Raw genomic sequence first — 17471 nt, 5'->3', positions numbered from 1 at the left:
TATGAGCAGACCACGGGCTCTGCTCCCTATATATGGGCCCTAGCATGGGCTTCCAAGAAAACATTTTATGTTCAGCCTGTTAGTTTCAGTGAAATCAATAGACTTGTGGAAAGAGCAAGTGTGATTGTGAATTAGGTTTGTTTCTGTTCTGTATAAAGTTTCCAAAATGAATGTAATTTGCCTAATTTTGGATTACTTGCCTTCTTCCTGTAGTTGTTTTCATTGACACTTCACATTACTTTCAGTCTGATGAACTAGTGGATTCAGCAGACTGAATGAGGCCCCTGCCCTCGGGGATGAAATGCTAGAATCCAAGGATGGAAAATATTTAAGCAAGAGTAGCTCTCATCCTTTGACATGCTCCTCTACCTACCTGTCCTACCAGAGACAGCTGAACCAATCACTCCGGAGTGAGAACCAAATCCTTTGGGAAAAGAACAGGACTATTCGCGAAGAGAACAAGACTTTCCGTATGGAAAACAAGGCTATTCGTGAACAGAATCGTACTCTCCGAGACGCAAACAATATTGACTGGGAGGAGGGCAGTGTCCTCAAGGAGAACAAACTGGACGCTTTGGATGAGGGAAAATCACTTGAGGAACAGGAAAAGGCTCTCCGAAAGCAGAATAAGGCTCTACGAGAAGAGATCAAATCCCTCCAGGAGCAGGATGTGGCCTTCAAAATGGAAGAGAAGGCTCTTCAAGAGGAGCTCACTGCTTTGTGGGAGGAGAACAAGGCCTTCCAAGAACAGATCAAGGCTCTCAGGGAGAATAGTGCTGCTCTCCTAGAAGAGGAAAAATGTCTCCACCAAGAGAGGAGAGCCCTCCAAGAAGAAGAAGCTGCCCTCCAGGAAGAGAACAAAGCACTTAGAGAAGAAAGGAAAGCTCTTGAAGAGGAGGATAAAGCCCTGAAGGAAGAGAATGAAGTTCTGCAGCAGTGGAAGACGCTCCTCCAAGGAAGCCTCAGTGTGCAGATAGAAGGGCAGGGAGCCCTGATCTGAATATTCAGCCAAGAAACATGTGGTTCTTCTGGCATACTGGTTAAAAGGGAGAGAGCGACCCCAACAAGCTAAAATAATTGTGCTACAGGTATTTACCAAGAATTAATATGCACTAAAACAACTTGATGTCTGCAGCCTTAATTCCAAAGGGTGTTAATAAATGTCATGGAGATCATTTACTTGTAAGATTTCTTTTCTAATTGTGCTTCATTTAATTTCAAGACCAGTAAAAATCCTCCCCGATTGCCACATTCCCACCCTCCATCATGTAATTGCCCCTTGCTAGCATCCATGTGTTTATTTCCTTTCCTTTTCTACTTTTTGACTCTTCAGCAAAACACCAACCCTTAAGTGAATGCCCCAACATATTTCTTAGGCATGGCTTGGTTTATAGAAATGATATATTCATTTGAATGTTTTTTCCCCCAGTCCCATCCCAAAGAATACGGGCAGGTGGGTTGCAACATCCATGTAAATAAACTCACCAAAGTTCTTAATCTGGTCTTAGTCCTCCTCTTCCAGCCTGTTGCCCTTCTGATACAATCGTTGATTCCAACATAATTTAAAAGACCGGTCAAGCCCTAATGTTACTTACCTCAAAGTAATTTCAATGGTGCCCATTGAGGCATCATCCTAAATAGATGTGTACTGGATTTCAGGAAAAAATATGGAACTCTAAAACAATAATATACGAAAAGATCACTTTCCAATGCTCCAAAAACCTGCCTAAGATAGCTCTCCATTTGGGGATGTTAAGAAGAGGTTATGAAGATGTGACATTAAACCTCAGTGTGCATTACAAGTGACCTTATGAATTATGTCAGAAATAAGCAATGCAGAGTTCAGTGCAGCTTACCCCTTGGAAAATACATATAAGATTGTTGTGAAGCTGATATTAATAACCTGGCCATTATAATTTTGTTGCCTTCATATTCTGCTTCTAAGCTTCTCAGAGGCACCTTCAGAAATGAAATGCTGGAATATCTGGACCTGTTGTGTGATCCAACAAAGGCAGTTTCTACAGCATTATTTAGACTTCTATAAAATTTGATTCTATAGAAAATATTTTCCAGCTACCAAGCTTTTAAATAATGAACAAGCACTGTATTCTAATTAGACTTCATGAATTAATATGATGAAATTTACTTTCACATAGGGAAATTAATTACTTTCCATAAATACATTAGTAAATTATCATGCATTATTGGGAAATTTAAATGTGATTAACGGCACTTAAAAATGATCTGCTTATTTCCTGTGAATAATTAAGCTAAAACTTTGTTCTCAATACATTTACAGGGACAATATACACAAGTGTATTCATTTAGCAGTTTGATAAAGTTTGCCCAATAAAATAACAATCTCAAACTTTTAGAAATATGTAAAGATGTTATCCATAATTCGGCAAATGTTTTGGGAAACATAAAGAAAGCACAGTTTTTTAGCTGCCCACATTGTTCATTTGAGCACACCTGCTAAAACATTGTTGTGAGTTCCACTGCCATCATAGACATGGCTGTCCTCTGCTATCTTTCTACAAAGTGTCCCCCATGCTTGTAGAATCTGCAGCCCCAAGAGCTCATCTTTCCAATTAAAACCGTTATGTTTAGGGATGGAGGAACTGTGGCCCTTCAGGTACTGCTGGACATAAATCTCCCATCAGGCAATAGTAAGGGATAGTAGGAGTTGGAATCTATCCAAATCAGAAGTGCCACAGAGATAAGCATTTGACTTGGAGACATATCTTAAGGGGCTCTGGAGTCTATGCGATTTCTGCTGCTGCTGCTGCTGCTGCTGCTACATATATTGAATTATTGCATAAATTATGTGTGCTTGGAATGGGGTGTTCATTGTGCTTTTTATTGTTTTACTCCTCTTTTTATTATGACGCAATTGGAATATTTGAACAAGACCCAAGGCAGAGGGAAAATGCTGTCAAGAGAGAATTAGCTGTATTAGAGAATTTGACCTGCTTCACCTAAATGGGTTTCCTATAAGGTCAAATGACAATGGAATCATAATGAATTTACACAATGGCCTTTCCATTCACCTCCGCTGTATGACTGGACACAGACATGGCATCTGATATGAGGATTGCAAGGGTTATGTAAGGCAAAATGTATTTATCTGCTCCTCACAAATAGAATAATTATCCGAGTCAAACAACATAATAATTCATATTTTAATAAGAAAAGTCCTCTATAAACTGAGCAACATTTACAAGAGCACTATGAGTTGAACTATTTGGTGTTTGTCATCCACCCAGCATTACTGCTTGATGATCAGGTAACATCTGTGGCCAGGAGTATCTTTTTCCTGCTTTCTTTGTACACCAGCTATGGCCCTACTGGGACAAATAGTTTCTAGGCTCCATTCAGAGTGCTGGCTTTGAATTCAAAAGCTAAAACAGTCTGTGTCCCTAGTATCTGGAGGAGTGTGTCCCCCTCTGTGTCTCCTCTCATGGCTAAAAAAAACCACACACATCCTGAACTCTGATATTCAGTAAGAAGTTACCAGGTCCAAAGCCTTCTTAGTGATGTACAACGCATATCAAGGCAGGCCTGTTTAATTGACTCTCTCTTGCCCTGCATAAAATCTGTTGTCCTTTAAGGGGTTTTGACTTCTGCAGTTGGAATCTGTTGTTGTTTTTTTACAATTGTCAGTCTTTACAGATGTTTTGTATTGTTTTATGGCAGGGATGGGGATCCTCTAAGCCTTGTTATCTGGTCCTTGTTATCTGGTCCTTGGGCACCACCCCCCTCTCAATGCCACATCCCACAGCCACCCGGCTTCCGTGGCTGGGAGGTGCTCTTGAACTCTGATCCTGCCTGCCTAGATAGTGAATTGAGGGCAGAGTGAGATCTGGAAACTAGTCAAAGGTGAAAGGCACGTTTGTTGCTCTGCCCACTCTTGCCTCAAAAATCAATATTTCTCCGTAGCTGCAAGTACCGTATTTTTTGCTCCATAAAACGCACCGGACCATAAGGTGCACCTAGTTTTTAGAGGGGGAAATCAAGGAAAAAAATATTATTCCCCCCCCAGCCCCAAAGAGCAGCAGAGAGGCTGCGTGCAGCCTGTCCACTTCTTCCAGAGCTTCTCAGGGCTGACGGGGGAAGCCCAGGTCCCCCCCCCCCAGCCCCAAAGAGCAAAGAAGGCAAGACAGCGAGCGGGATCCATCCCACTGGCTGTCTTGGCTTCTGCCAAAGCCATGCGCAGCCTCTCCCGGCTGGAGAGGTTGCATGCGTCTAAAGAGGAACCCAAGACAGCCAGTGGGATGGATCGCGCTCACTGTATTGGCTTCTTTAGCCGCGCACATCCTCTTGGGCCGGGAGAGGCTGCGCACGGCTATGGCAATTCCCCCACCTCCCGCAAAAGCCCACAGGAGCCACGTACCCTTTGAGGAGCGCATGGCTCCTGCGGGCTTTTCTACCAGGAGGGAGAAGGGACTGACTGGCCACGTCAGACCCTTCTCCCTCCTGGGGAAAAGCCCAGAAGAGCCACACGGAGTTTGTGTGCGGTTCTTGGGGGCTTTTCCTGCCTGCCTCCCCCCTGCATTTGCTCCATAAGACGCACACACATTTCCCCTTACTTTTTAGGAGGGAAAAGGTGTGTCTTATGGAGCGAAAAATACGGTATGTCATTTTCATTCCTGAATACAAAATCGATGCCTATCCATTGTGGCCCCTGAAAATTTGTCCAGAAGGGAATGTGGCCCTCAAGCTGGAAGAAGTTCCCCACCCTTCTTTTACAATCAACTTGGGCAAGTGCCAATTCAACAAATAAACAAAATGATACAATGCAGCAGAGCGTTGCTAAATAATTGTTAACATTGTCTCACAAAGCTTTGCAGGCCTGCAGCAACAAAGACAATCCTAATTTTGTTTGTTTGTTTTAAAAAAGATTTTCTGTTGATAAATAACTGGGGTCCATCTCAAATTGATTTCAGCTCCTCTGTCCAAATTTTGTTACATAAACTGCTTGGTCTGAAGGCAAATTAAGGACACACAACCTGTTAGCATATATCTGTGGAATGCTCTGCCAATAGAGATTCAGCAAGAACCTTCTGTTTCAACCTTTAAACACCTGCTGAAAACTTTTCTATGTCCCCCTGGCTTACACCAGCAATTAATAGATACATATTTCCATCATGGTTAGTTGATGGCCTCTGATTTTAATTTTTATATTTTGCTTATTATATATAGTTATTATTGTAAACCTGTTTGGTATTATTATAATATAGCAGCATATAAACATTTAAAATAAAATAGATACGCACATGTTTATTTTGTTTCTGGTAGACTAGAAACCTAGCTGGAAAAGGAATGAAATTAATCTTATGGCGGCGTTAGAGAACTAGAGTGATATTGCCCAGCTCAGATGGGTTTCCTTACATTAGAGGCCATTCCACACCTAAGTCTTAAGCAGCCCAAGTTGGGTCATGATATTTCCATCACTTTCTTCGCTTCTGTTTTCCTTGAAGCTTCTATGAATATGAGCTTGACAAGGGGATTTAGGAAATTATCCTTGGCTTTCAGCCCAGGCTGCTTACTCAAATCTAACCTTGCTGGTGGGGAATCTGGGCATAGATCCAGAAATAAGCACTTTAATTGGAAGCCAGGCACTTAACAGCAATTCTGTACGGTAATGCTGCTTCAGTTGCAGATCCCTCCAATGCAATTGTACCCAGTGTTAAAGTCAAACGGATGCCTCCTGTCAGCCTTGCTAGTGATACCTTCTGAGTAATGCTGTACCCTTCAGCAGTTGAGCAGCAATCTCTTGTTTAGTTTGGCAATCCTTTCGCTGTTAATTTTTCATTAGGAAAACAAGATCAGGCTTTTGGCTTGCACAATTGTCTGAGAAACAAGGACCAAAGCCAATACTGTAATTCTGTAAGATTTTGTTCAAGGAATCAAATGCTTTTTTTCTTAGGTGAGGTATCTGTGATGAGTGGCATCGCAAGGTGGGAGCAGAGGGGTGGTGTGCCCCATGTTCCATGTCTGGGGGTGGTGACAAGAAGGCACCCCGTGGGGTGCTTGCCCTGCCACCCGGCCGAGGCGCAGCGGCGCGAGCAACCATTACGGTGGTGCAGCCGCATGTGGAGGATCCTCTGTTTGCAGCTGCAGCCGTGAGCAGAGGAGCCTGCCATCATCCTTACGGCTCTTGGGACGTGCCGGCGGCAACATACAACACATGTCACACATGCCACATGCATGCGCTCTGCGTAGCGATGCTACACATGTGCTGTACATAGTGGTTTGCCGCTGCCGCCGCCACTCGAGCGCCGTACGGATGGCAGTGGGATCCCTCCGCCACAAGTAGCAGCCGCTTATGGCAAGCCGGTGGGGGGCCCCCTCCCAGCCTCCCTCCCTCTCTGGCTCGCAGGGAGGCAGGGATGAGGACGGACAGGAGCCATGGCTCCCGAGAGGATGAGCTGTGCAGCTTTGCCAATGCCCCAGCAAAGAGACATAGCTCCCACCTTTCCCCGATGGCTCGGGGTACTTAGGAGTCATGGGAGTGGAGGCGCAGAGGCGTAGGAAGGGGGCGGACATTCGGTGCCTTCCCATGACTCCCAAGCCTACCCTTAGCTGTTGATGGGGGGTGTGGGTGTGTGTGACAAAAACATTGCCACACTGGGTTCCACTTGGGCTTGCTACGCCTCAGTCTGTGATGTGATGTGGGATTGGTGTGTGTGTGTGTGTGTGTGTGTGTGAGAGAGAGAGAGAGAGAGAGAGAGAGAGAGAGAGAGAGAGAGAGTGATGTCATTCTCCTAGCAATAAATTCCAATATTTTGTACCTGGAAAAGAGCTCTGCGGTGTCAGACCAATGGTTCATTTAGTCCAGCATCCTGATACCCCCATTGCAGACTCTGTGTGTGTATCCAGCATTATTGGCCACAGTCTCTGTATCAGCATCAGCACAGGGCACAATGTGGCTAAACCTAAGCCCTTTGTTGCGAATGGGGAAAGTTAAGCTCAGCTTCAGTGTCTCCCAGTGAAATCAATGACCATTTCGGAGTGATTCATTTTGGATGGATTGTGATCTCAGAACTTATGGACTGCTTTTCCTCCACACAACACACAGTTCTCTTATAAGGAATTCACTGCTCTGAGCTGTACTGACAGACACTGGCTTAGGTGACTTTAAAAGGGGGTTAGACAAGTTATTGGAAGGTGAAGGTTATCAATTGCCAAATGGAAGATTTCAAACAGGGATAGCCAATATGGTGGTTTCCAGATGTTATTGGACTATAACTCCTACCTCCCATGACCATTGCCCATGTTGATTGGACTAATGGGAGTTGGAATCAAATAACATTTCAAGGGCACCATATTGTTTACCCGGCTGTGGATACCAGTTTCCCAAGTGCATATAGTAGAAGTAAGAGAGCTTTTCATTCATGTTGTCTTTATAGACCCCTCAGAAGCACCTTTGTAACCACAATGGAAAACAGGATACTCGCAGAATCAAAGAATTGTCGACCCAAGGGTTATCTAGTCCAGCCCCCTGCAATGTAGGAATCTCAGCTAAAGCATCCTGAAAAAGATGAACCAGTATCTGATCGACTGAGGCTCCTAGGGACTCAAACTGCTTCACAAAATTTATCTCAAAAATCTATACTTATCTATAGCTGAAAGTATGTAATTTTTATTCCTAAATACAAAATTGATACCTATCCATTGTGTCTTTAGATCTCATACGTATGTGGATTGCATATCACTATGAATGCAATAATACCTAACTATTAAAGAATTCCAAATTTGTACTGACTTCATATTTATTCTTAGTCTGTCAGTGGCTTAAGAGAATGCCTAAAGAAGAATAAATATGAAGCCAGTACAAATTTGGAATTCTTTCAGACCATCCCTGAGGAATACACACACACACATTTTATGAGTCACATTTTAAGCTCTGTTGCCCAAGGTCAGAAAGCCGTTTAATTCAGAGGAAGAGTGAGATGTAAATAAGGAGACAATAAGTGGTGAGCTGCTTGGTATCTGTTAAAAGTGGGTATTCTAATTCAATGTTTATCACAGTTCAATAGAAACTTTAAAATGTAGCCTTTTGAGGTGGGGAAACATATTATAGAGGCCATTGTTCAAGGAGAACTTAATGTAGACTTATGAAGACTATGTATAAAGAACGTGGATACTTCAAATAGTTAGAGATGTTGTGCCTAAGAAACAATATTCAAAAGAAAACTCCCCCTTTCATCAGTCTGTTCAAGTTAACTGTGTGTTGTTGCTTGGGCCTGCAATCTTTTATGTGTACAAGAGTGCTCCTGTACGTGTGGAAGTAGGAGGTAGAGGAGAAATTTGAATGAGTGCATATTTAAAGCTGATTCTATCAAATTCACCCACCCACACACAGCGAAACACACCTTTTGCTATGCTGCTCTCCAATCAAAAGTGTTTACAAGAATGCATTTATTAGAGGAAATTATAGATGGAAATGAAAAGATGATTAGTGAACTTACCATGCAATAATACATTATATGAGAGAACATCGCTTGCCAATATCTGTACATTAGTCAAAATGGCATATAAAATGCATGTATTGTGAGAAATTTGCTCTAAAATTCTGCTGGGTTTTCTGTCTTTTTTTAAAAGTCAAATGCGGAGAACTGAATCTAAGACTGAAAAAATGTGAAACTAAGAAAATCAGAACTGATCTATCCTTCCATCCCTATGTGGAAGAGCCATGGCTCAGTGGGAGAACACCTGATTTGGATAGAAGGTCCCAGCTTCAATATCTGGTATCTCCAGATAAGATTGGGAAAGAAGCTGTGAAGGTCTGGATTAAAAATAAATAAATGGTTGAACTTGGAATGGTTGAACTTGGAATAAGGCAACTTTCTGTGTTCTTCCTAACCAGGCTGAGAGCCAAGAATGTTGTAGTACCCTGCAAAAATCACATTGTTCATGAGTAGGAATAGGCAGCTCACCACAGTTCTATCCCATGGCCGCTTTTTCTTACCTCAAAGCCAGCTCCATCCCATCTTGTTCATCACCAACAAAAGTAGTACTTTTGAGGTGGGATGAGGACTGCTTCGGATTTACAGGGGCAACATTGACTCCTCTGATGGCATTGAAGATTCAATGGGGAAAAGACCTGGGAGAGTCTTTTGACAATGCAGAAATGGGACAAGATTTGGCGAAAGGCCTCATCCATATCAATATTGGCAAAAATAATAATAAAATGTCTTAAAAGTAGTGCATCGCTTAAGGAAAATAAAACTGATAGCACAATCTGATTGCTTTGCTGCAACAACCCTGACTCTCTCTCTTTGTCCCCAAGTGCAACTTTTTTGGAGAAATATATTAAATGAAACAAGCACAAGCACAAAGCAAAACGTTCCTTTTGGATGCTAAAATTGTACCATTGTCTTATTATGGAAAGGAGGCCAAATATTTTTCATGTAAAAGTCTTAGAACACATTCTTTGTCAGTGGCAAAACTGACTATTGCCTGATACTGGAAGACACTGGAATAAGACCTTCATGAAGCATGGATTTCTCAGTTACAGGGCCTGATATCAATGGACAAGCCTCCAAGTCTTTTTATTTTTTTGTATAAATGATTTTTATTGGTTTTCCATGTAACCACACTACGTAACATAATACCCTCTTATTTCATCTATTTGGCTCGACTGAGCCTAATGACTTCCCTCCCTCCCATCTGATGGTTTACAAAGTTAAACTTTACATCTTTACATTTTGCTTCTTTTCCAATCCTTGTTACATCATTACCTAAAATATTATCTTACTCAACCTGAATAGGTAGCAATTTCACCTTACAGATCTTCAGATAACCCTGCTAATGATCTTATTTGCTTACAGTTGTCTTTCAAATATAATATTTGAATGCTTGGTCTCACTGGTTCCAGATTCTTCTCACCAGTTTCGCCAGTTCTGCAAAGTCCATCACCTTCATCTGCCACTCTTCCTTTGTTGGTAGCTCCTGTTGCTTCCATCTTTGGGCTAACAAAATTCTTGCCTCAGTTGTTGCATATAAGAACATTTTTTTATCTTGTCTCAGTATCTCTCTACCCACTATCCCCAGTAAAAAAGCTTCTGGTTTTTTAACAAAAGTGCTTTTAAACATTTTCTTTAACTCATTATATATCATTTTCCAGAAAGCTTTTACCTCTTTACACGTCCACCACATATGGTAAAAAGCACCTTCCTTTTCATTACATTTCCAACATTCATTTTTTTTTGTTTTTGTTCTATACATTTTGGCCAATTTAACTGGTGTTAAATACCACCATTACATCATTTTCATAACATTTTCTTTAAGCGTACTACATGCTGTAAAATTAATACCTTCATTCCATAACCTCTCCCAATCTTCTAACTATGTTATGAAGCCTCCAAGTCTTTTTATGCCACTTGGCATGATTTATCACCTGTGCAGCATAGAAGGAAGCTTCAAAGAAGCTGCTTTGTGAGGCTATGATTGCATATGAGCTCAAAACCTTGATCCTTGAAGAATATACAATTTCTTTATCCTCTCCCACACAAAACCCCCGAATAAAACAACATGGGCGAAAATAACTATCATTTCTACACAGAACTTTGAAAAATATATCTGGGGTTAACCACTGACACCTTTCTATTATCTGTATATAAATTGTGTTTAATTTTGGCATCTGTTCTATATATTTCTACAATAGCTCTCCCTAGTGGATGCATGACTTAGTGCTGCAGCAGGTATCTGATTCACAAGTGCTATTGATAGATGTATTCCAACATTATGCCTTGACACACTTGAAGCAGGCATCAGTTTAATTTAACACTATAAGAGACAGTAAATTTTATTTAGTGTTTAAACCATGAATAGACTTTGTCTTGATATGTAGTGCAAGGGAAGATCTGACTCACATCTTGGGTAGAGTGTCAAATCCACCAGCCATTCATTTGGCTATGCCTTTCAATTAAAAGTGTAATATCAAAAACTTCTCCCACCCTCCTTCTCTCACTCTCACGCACTGCCATTCCCTGTCCTCTGTTACCTTTCTTGATGGATTTATAGGGAAGTCTTAGTTTGAAAAGGCATATTACAATATTCTAAAGGAGTGGAGGAGAGCAAATATTCATTCGGAGTAAAGCATGAAAAACACAGGAATGCAAGAAAGCACCTTATAGAGTCAGCCTATTGACTGGCATAGTGTTAGCTATTCCAAGTGACATCTGCTCTCCAGGGTCTGAGGCAGAGAAAGGTCTTTCCCAACATCCAAGATTCCCAAACTGAAGGAGGAGGAACTTTTGTGAAACACACACAAAAGAAATTTTATATTAAAACAGTTGTACATTTAGCATTACGTATGTTCCTTTCTCACTGTCAAAATACTTTTCAGGTTTGTATTAGCATTTTTAAGTAGAATGGCTGCTTTCCCATAGACATTCTAGGAAGTGCAATCATCTAAGAGGCTGCTTGGAAGCCCCCAAGGGTGGCAGGTGATTTTTATATACCGTATTTTTTGCCCTATAGGACGCACCTTTTCCCCTCCAAAAATGAAGGGGAAATGTGTGTGCGTCCTATGGGGCGAATGCAGGCTTTCGCTGGAGCCTGGAGAGCGAGAGGGGTCGGTGCGCACCGACTCCTCTCGCTCTCCAGGCTTCAGGAAGCTATCCCCCCACCCCGGCAAGCTCCCAGAAGCTTCGGCATCACTCTGGCACCCGTTCTGGGGGCTGGAGTCGGGGGAAGCTCGGGTTTTCCCCGCCCCCACCCCCACCCCCGCAAGCTCCCAGAGTGATGCAGAAGCTGCGTGCAGCTTCGGCATCGCTCTGGCTCCCGTTCTGGGGGCTGGGGTCGGGGGAAGCTCAGGCTTCCCCCACCCCAGCCCCGCGCCTGGGGGGGGGGGAATAAATCTAGGTGCGTCCTATGGGCCGGCGCGTCCTATAGGGCGAAAAATACGGTATATAAAAAAAGTTTAAAACTTAAGACTTACTTCTAGGAACACCCTCTAATAGCAGATGAGGAAGTTATGAGTCCCCCTGAATCTAAAGTTACTTGGGAATGGTAGAAGAAAGGTTTTACTGCTATTGGTGTTTTTTGGTTTGTTTGTTTTTTAAAAAGGATATATATATAACGGGGTAACTTAAGAAGCAAAGATAGCATCAAGAAGCTTGCCATCTAAACTCTGAAGGAAAACATAATGGCACAAGAGATGATCAGAGCAACCCTTGCCACAGGACCACAGATAACCACACTTCGGACTACTCAGTCAGAGGCATGCAGCACAAAGCTGTCAGTAAGAGGGTAAGGGCCTTTACTCCAGGATTTTACAGCAGGGTGGGGAAACATTTCTGCCTGAGAGCCACATTCTGTCTTTGCCACCAAAGGAAGGAGAAAGAAGGGAGAAGCGAACAGAATCAACAATGTACCGGAGGAATTAAAGATGCAGAGGTCTAGAGGCCATACTTTTCTGGTTATTTCTGAACTATGCTTGCTAGTAAAAGAAGACCCACCAGATGGCAGTCGAAGCTTGCAAAAGCAATATCTCTCCCATAGTGCCACAGCGTTCAGACTGGGACATACAGCACTATATTTCTGCTACTGGAATAAACATACTTTTATGGTCAGATTCAAATGTGTATGATGAGGACCTCACATGAGGGTGGTATCACCTCGAAGTTTCACACATGGGGCATTTGTTCCCAGGCCCACTTCTCTTAATTGATAGCAACAATAAGAAATGTGAAACTGACGAGAACAAATTCAAAAGGAGCCCAGGTGTGCATCAGTATGTCCCAGTGGCATTATAACTATCAGTGAATAGAATATTTATAAAGTGATTCACAGCCTTTATCCCTGCAATCTGATAATGTGTGTGAAGTACTTTATAAAGTGCCTGTGGTCCAGATATTTATCTCCCCACCCTACCCCAAGGGCCAACGTTGACAGGTGGGTAGCTCCACCCCCATCTGTGATTCATCTGATGTCATAGTGATGACAGGTGGGTAGTTACCAACCTGTCAAAGTTTACCCATGGGGTAGGGGAGGTGTCTGCTTTGCCAGCATGTTCCCTGCAGCAACACCCCCCACCCAACCCATCACCTGATACCACGCAGTGACATCTGAAGGCTGGCAGATGAATATGGTTATGGGAAAATGGCCTTTCAGATAAAACTGGACTCCCTGGAGGCAGCCAAATGTCTCCCAACTCTGCTTACAACATAAATATTAAAAAGGTAAAGGTACCCCTGCCCGTACGGGCCAGTCTTGACAGACTCTAGGGTTGTGCGCCCATCTCACTCAAGAGGCCGGGGGCCAGCGCTGTCCGCAGACACTTCCGGGTCACGTGGCCAGCGTGACAAAGCTGCATCTGGTGAGCCAGTGCAGCACACGGAACGCCGTTTACCTTCCCGCCAGTAAGCGGTCCCTATTTATCTATTTGCACCCGAAGGTGCTTTCGAACTGCTAGGTTGGCAGGCACTGGGACCAAACGATGGGAGCACACCCTGCCACGGGGATTCGAACCGCCGACCATGCGATCGGCAAGTCCTAGGCACTGAGGTTTTACCCACAGCGCCACCCGCGTCCCGACTAAACCATAGGTTCCTGTTATGTGTGAACTTGGGAAAGTGTGGCTTATTCCAAGTCTAGTTAGTTGGGATATCGTTGCCTCAGTAGTGGATGGAATTGTGGTGGCGATGCTGTTAATTGGAACTCATTAACCGGAGCATAATCCAGCGGTGTCAAAACATCTTCATTGGTTTCCTGTTTGTTTTATACAGTAATTCAAAGTGTAGGTTGGGGGGGGGGGATAACGTGCATAACCCTGAATGTCTTGGATCAGGATACCCGAAAGGCCTGCTCCCATCTGAACATGCCCATTTTCTGAGGTCAAGTAAGTACTGACTAGAAAAAGGGTGTTTTTGGTGGCCACACCCCTTTTGCGCGTCGAGGTCCCCAAGCCACCCCAAATAAACTCACACTTCACACATCAATTTCTGTTTAAGGTTTTTGGCATGATTTTGGCCACAACTTTATTTAAATACACATATGTGAGTGGTTGCTTAGGAATTAAGGATGATCTGTCCTTGCCCCAGGGACAGAACTGACTTCCGGATTCCAGCGGAAGCCAGTCAGGGAAAACAATATTGGGGAGAAATGAAGCTGGGCAGCAGACCCTCACTTCTGGCCCAAGCCAGATGCCAGGGACTTGGACGAAAGGATGGCAAGCCCCTGGATTCCTTTAACGGAATTCCCTCTCAGCACCACCATTGGAGGGGTAGGCACTTACCCCTCCACCAACCAATTTTAACCCATGCCTAACCGCAAACCTTATAAGTTGTGACGATTTGCTATGCAGAAGGCAAAAACCAAATGGCACCAGCCAATCAGCCAAATGGACAAAATTCCTACCAGGCCCCTGCCTCAAAGCAGACGACCCCATGACAGGCATAGCAAGGTCAAAGCAAAGAAAACCCCAATTCAGGGAGGGTGGGCGGGTGATCCGGTGAACACAGCCCAAGAGGACGCCCAAAGCTGTGTGCCCAGTATTTAAAACCTTTGTCCCCACCCCCAAATTGGCAACATCGGAATCTACCCGGAGACGCAATTACCCAATCACTGCCTGAGAACATCCAAATGGATTTGCCCAGCAACAGTAGGGGGGCCTCCTGGCCCCCACCGCAACACGTGCTCTCTGTTAGGAAGAACACATTTTGTGGAATACCTTCCATACAGACAATCTTTTGGCACCAGTGTTAACTACAGTAGTACCTTGGTTTACAAACTTAATCTGTTCCGGGAGTCCATTCTTAAACCAAAGCGTGTTGTTGTTGTTTTTGCAATTGTTTTTATTGATTTTCCTATTATATATTTATACATTCTTACAATATTAGTAACCTAAAACTCTCATGATTACCACTTCCCTCTACCCCTCTTCTGGTTTTATTGTTTCCACACTATAATATTTACACATTGATTTATATCAGCTTACTGTTCATATCTATACATGGTTCTTTCTATAATCTCATATAGAATGCTCCATCAATTATACGTTGTAAGGTTTATCTCAGACCTGCCAGTGTTTCTCAAGGTAGGTTATAAATTTCTTCCAGTCTTTTTGGAACATCTGGTCGTCCGGCTCACGAATTCGTCCCGTCAACCTGGCTAATTCTGCGTACTCTACCATCTTTGTTTGCCATTCCTCAATAGTCAGCAGATCTTGATGTATCCATTCTTGAGCTATCAAAACTTTGATAGAGTTTTAAACCAAAGCGTTCTTAAACCAAGGTGTGCTTTCCCATAGCAGTGGGGGACTCACTTTACAAATGGAACACACTCAACAGGAAGCGGAACATGTTCTGCTTCCAAGGCAAAGTTCATAAACCAAAACACCTACTTCTGAGTTTGCAGCGTTCTTAATCCAAATTGTTCATAAACTAAACTGTTCTTAAACCAAGGTACTACTGTACATGTAAGCACGGGATGAAAGGACTTTTATCTTCCTGAAAATCTAATTTTTTTGTTAGTGTTTCCTATCTTAATCAGGGTGTTATATATACCGTAATGTTTACCTGTGTTTAATTTTTATGTTTTGATTCTATTGCAAGTTGCTTTGAAGTCCTTTTTTAAAAAGCAGAAAGGTGGAACATTACTCAATGGTGGGGTTTGTAGACATATAAATAAATCAGTCCCCTATTGGTCCAGTCTAAATGTTTGTTAGATAGAGTATTTTAGTGTTAAGCAGATGGCTGCAATCTTACCAGAAAAATCAGACACAGAAATGTCTACATTAGCTTTCTTTTAAGTTGCAATTAAGCCTTTTATAGTTTTGCAGAAACATGTACTGAAACATCCCTTCAATTTCCCTATCTATTCAGGCCAAAATGAAGCAAGTTTGATGGCTTGTGGAAATGCTTCCATTAACAAACTTGGCTTTTGTTATTGTTTGTGCTGCTTACAAAAAAGAAAAAGAAAGAAAGAAAGAAAGCGCCTTTATTCCCAGCTGACAAAAATTCCAGATCAGGACAACTGCAGGCCACATAATCTGAGCTTCAGCCCATTTGCCATTGTCATGTATCTGCATAAACAATCCCCAATGTTCCTGCTCTTTATGTGTGGGAGATACAAGTATATTTGAAATGTTTTTCAACGCCACCTGTCTGTGCCTTCAATTTAGTCTTTTTCTGCAGTTGCCAAGAGTATACTGCCACATAACAATGTGGTCTTATTTCCCTTTCATTATTGTATAAACCTCAGTCACCTACTCCACTAAAAGATTCAGACAGGCAATCAAACACTTAGAAATCCAACATAAAGGCTGCCAACCCAGCCTTAGCTGTATGAATCTTCCTCTCTCTCCTAAGGGCAGACTCAATATTTTGCATTCAAACTGAAACGCTTGTGAAGGTGAGAAAAGAGACACGCAACCAGCAATTGAAGCCAGTGGTCTGACATGTCAGTTCACTGAGGCCACCTGCAACTAGCTGTCCTGTCCTAAGATTTGCTGTGCCAGCAAATACTGTATTGTGCTTGTGGTAGTGAAGCCTTGCCATTGAAAGGAGCATCTGCTGGGAAGGGAGGAGGTTCAAGGAGAGAGAGGCTGGCTCCCTATTCTATGGAGGGGGAAAGGAGAGTTGGGAGGGGTCAAAAGACGTAAAAAGTAGCAGGTGGGAAAGGGTAAATTTGGGTCCATGTCTTAGAAGCAGAGGTAAAAGGTAAAGGTAAAGGTACCCCTGCCCGTACGGGCCAGTCGTGACCAACTCTAGGGTTGTGCGCTCATCTCACTTAAGAGGCCAGGAGCCAGCACTGTCCGAAGACACTTCCGGGTCACGTGGCCAGCGTGACGAAGCTGCACTGGTGAGCCAGCACCAGTGCCGCACACGGAAACGCCGTTTACCTTCCCGCTATAAAGCGGTACCTATTTATCTACTTGCACTTAAGGGTGCTTTCAAACTGCTAGGTGGGCAGGAGCTGGGACCGAATGACGGGGGGCTGCGGGGATTCGAACCACCGACCATACGATCAGCAAGTCCTAGGCACTGAGGTTTTACCCACAGCGCCACCCACGTCCCAGAAGCAGAGGTAGTTGCCCTCAATACTCTACCTCCCCTGCTAAGAACGTATGAACCAGGCTTCCTCAACCTCGGCCCTCCAGATGTTTTGAGACTACAATTCCCATCACCCCTGACCACTGGTCCTGCTAGCTAGGGATCATGGGAGTTGTAGGCCAGAAACATCTGGAGGGCCGAGGTTGAGGAAGCCTGGTATGAACAGACAATGATTCTACCCATGCAGAGGGGGAAATCATGTCAATAATATAATAATACATTATAATGTATCAATACAAGCAGTCACCATCATGGCCCGGCTAGGGCATCCTTTGAGGTCTGTGGTGGAAAGCAGGGCTGCACATCTGTCCTCCATTAGGCAAAGGGCACTGCTGCCAAAATAGGAAGCAGGGAAGTCATGGAAAAGTAGTTGGGAGGGGGTAGAAAGATGGCTGTTCTTTCCTG

The 17471-nt window shown here is 43.4% G+C and overlaps 1 protein-coding gene across 1 annotated transcript; it reads left to right on the top strand.

Moving 5' to 3' along the window:
- The first annotated feature begins 223 nt into the window (after nt 1-223).
- Nucleotides 224-1040, top strand: LOC114595421 (uncharacterized). Its single transcript, XM_028725702.2, has one exon. The coding sequence runs from the start codon at nt 302-304 to the stop codon at nt 998-1000; it is 699 nt and encodes a 232-aa protein (XP_028581535.1). The 5' UTR covers nt 224-301; the 3' UTR covers nt 1001-1040.
- The last annotated feature ends 16431 nt before the right edge of the window (nt 1041-17471 follow it).

Source organism: Podarcis muralis, chromosome 4, assembly GCF_964188315.1.
Source record: "Podarcis muralis chromosome 4, rPodMur119.hap1.1, whole genome shotgun sequence".
NCBI lineage: Eukaryota > Metazoa > Chordata > Lepidosauria > Squamata > Lacertidae > Podarcis > Podarcis muralis.
The sequence above is the reverse complement of the archived record's forward strand: the minus strand, read 5'-3'. Positions and strand labels throughout refer to the sequence as shown.

Bases quoted from the DNA above. Each gene is read 5' to 3' on its own strand.
- LOC114595421 (XM_028725702.2), top strand. From the start codon at position 302: ATGCTAGAATCCAAGGATGGAAAATATTTAAGCAAGAGTAGCTCTCAT.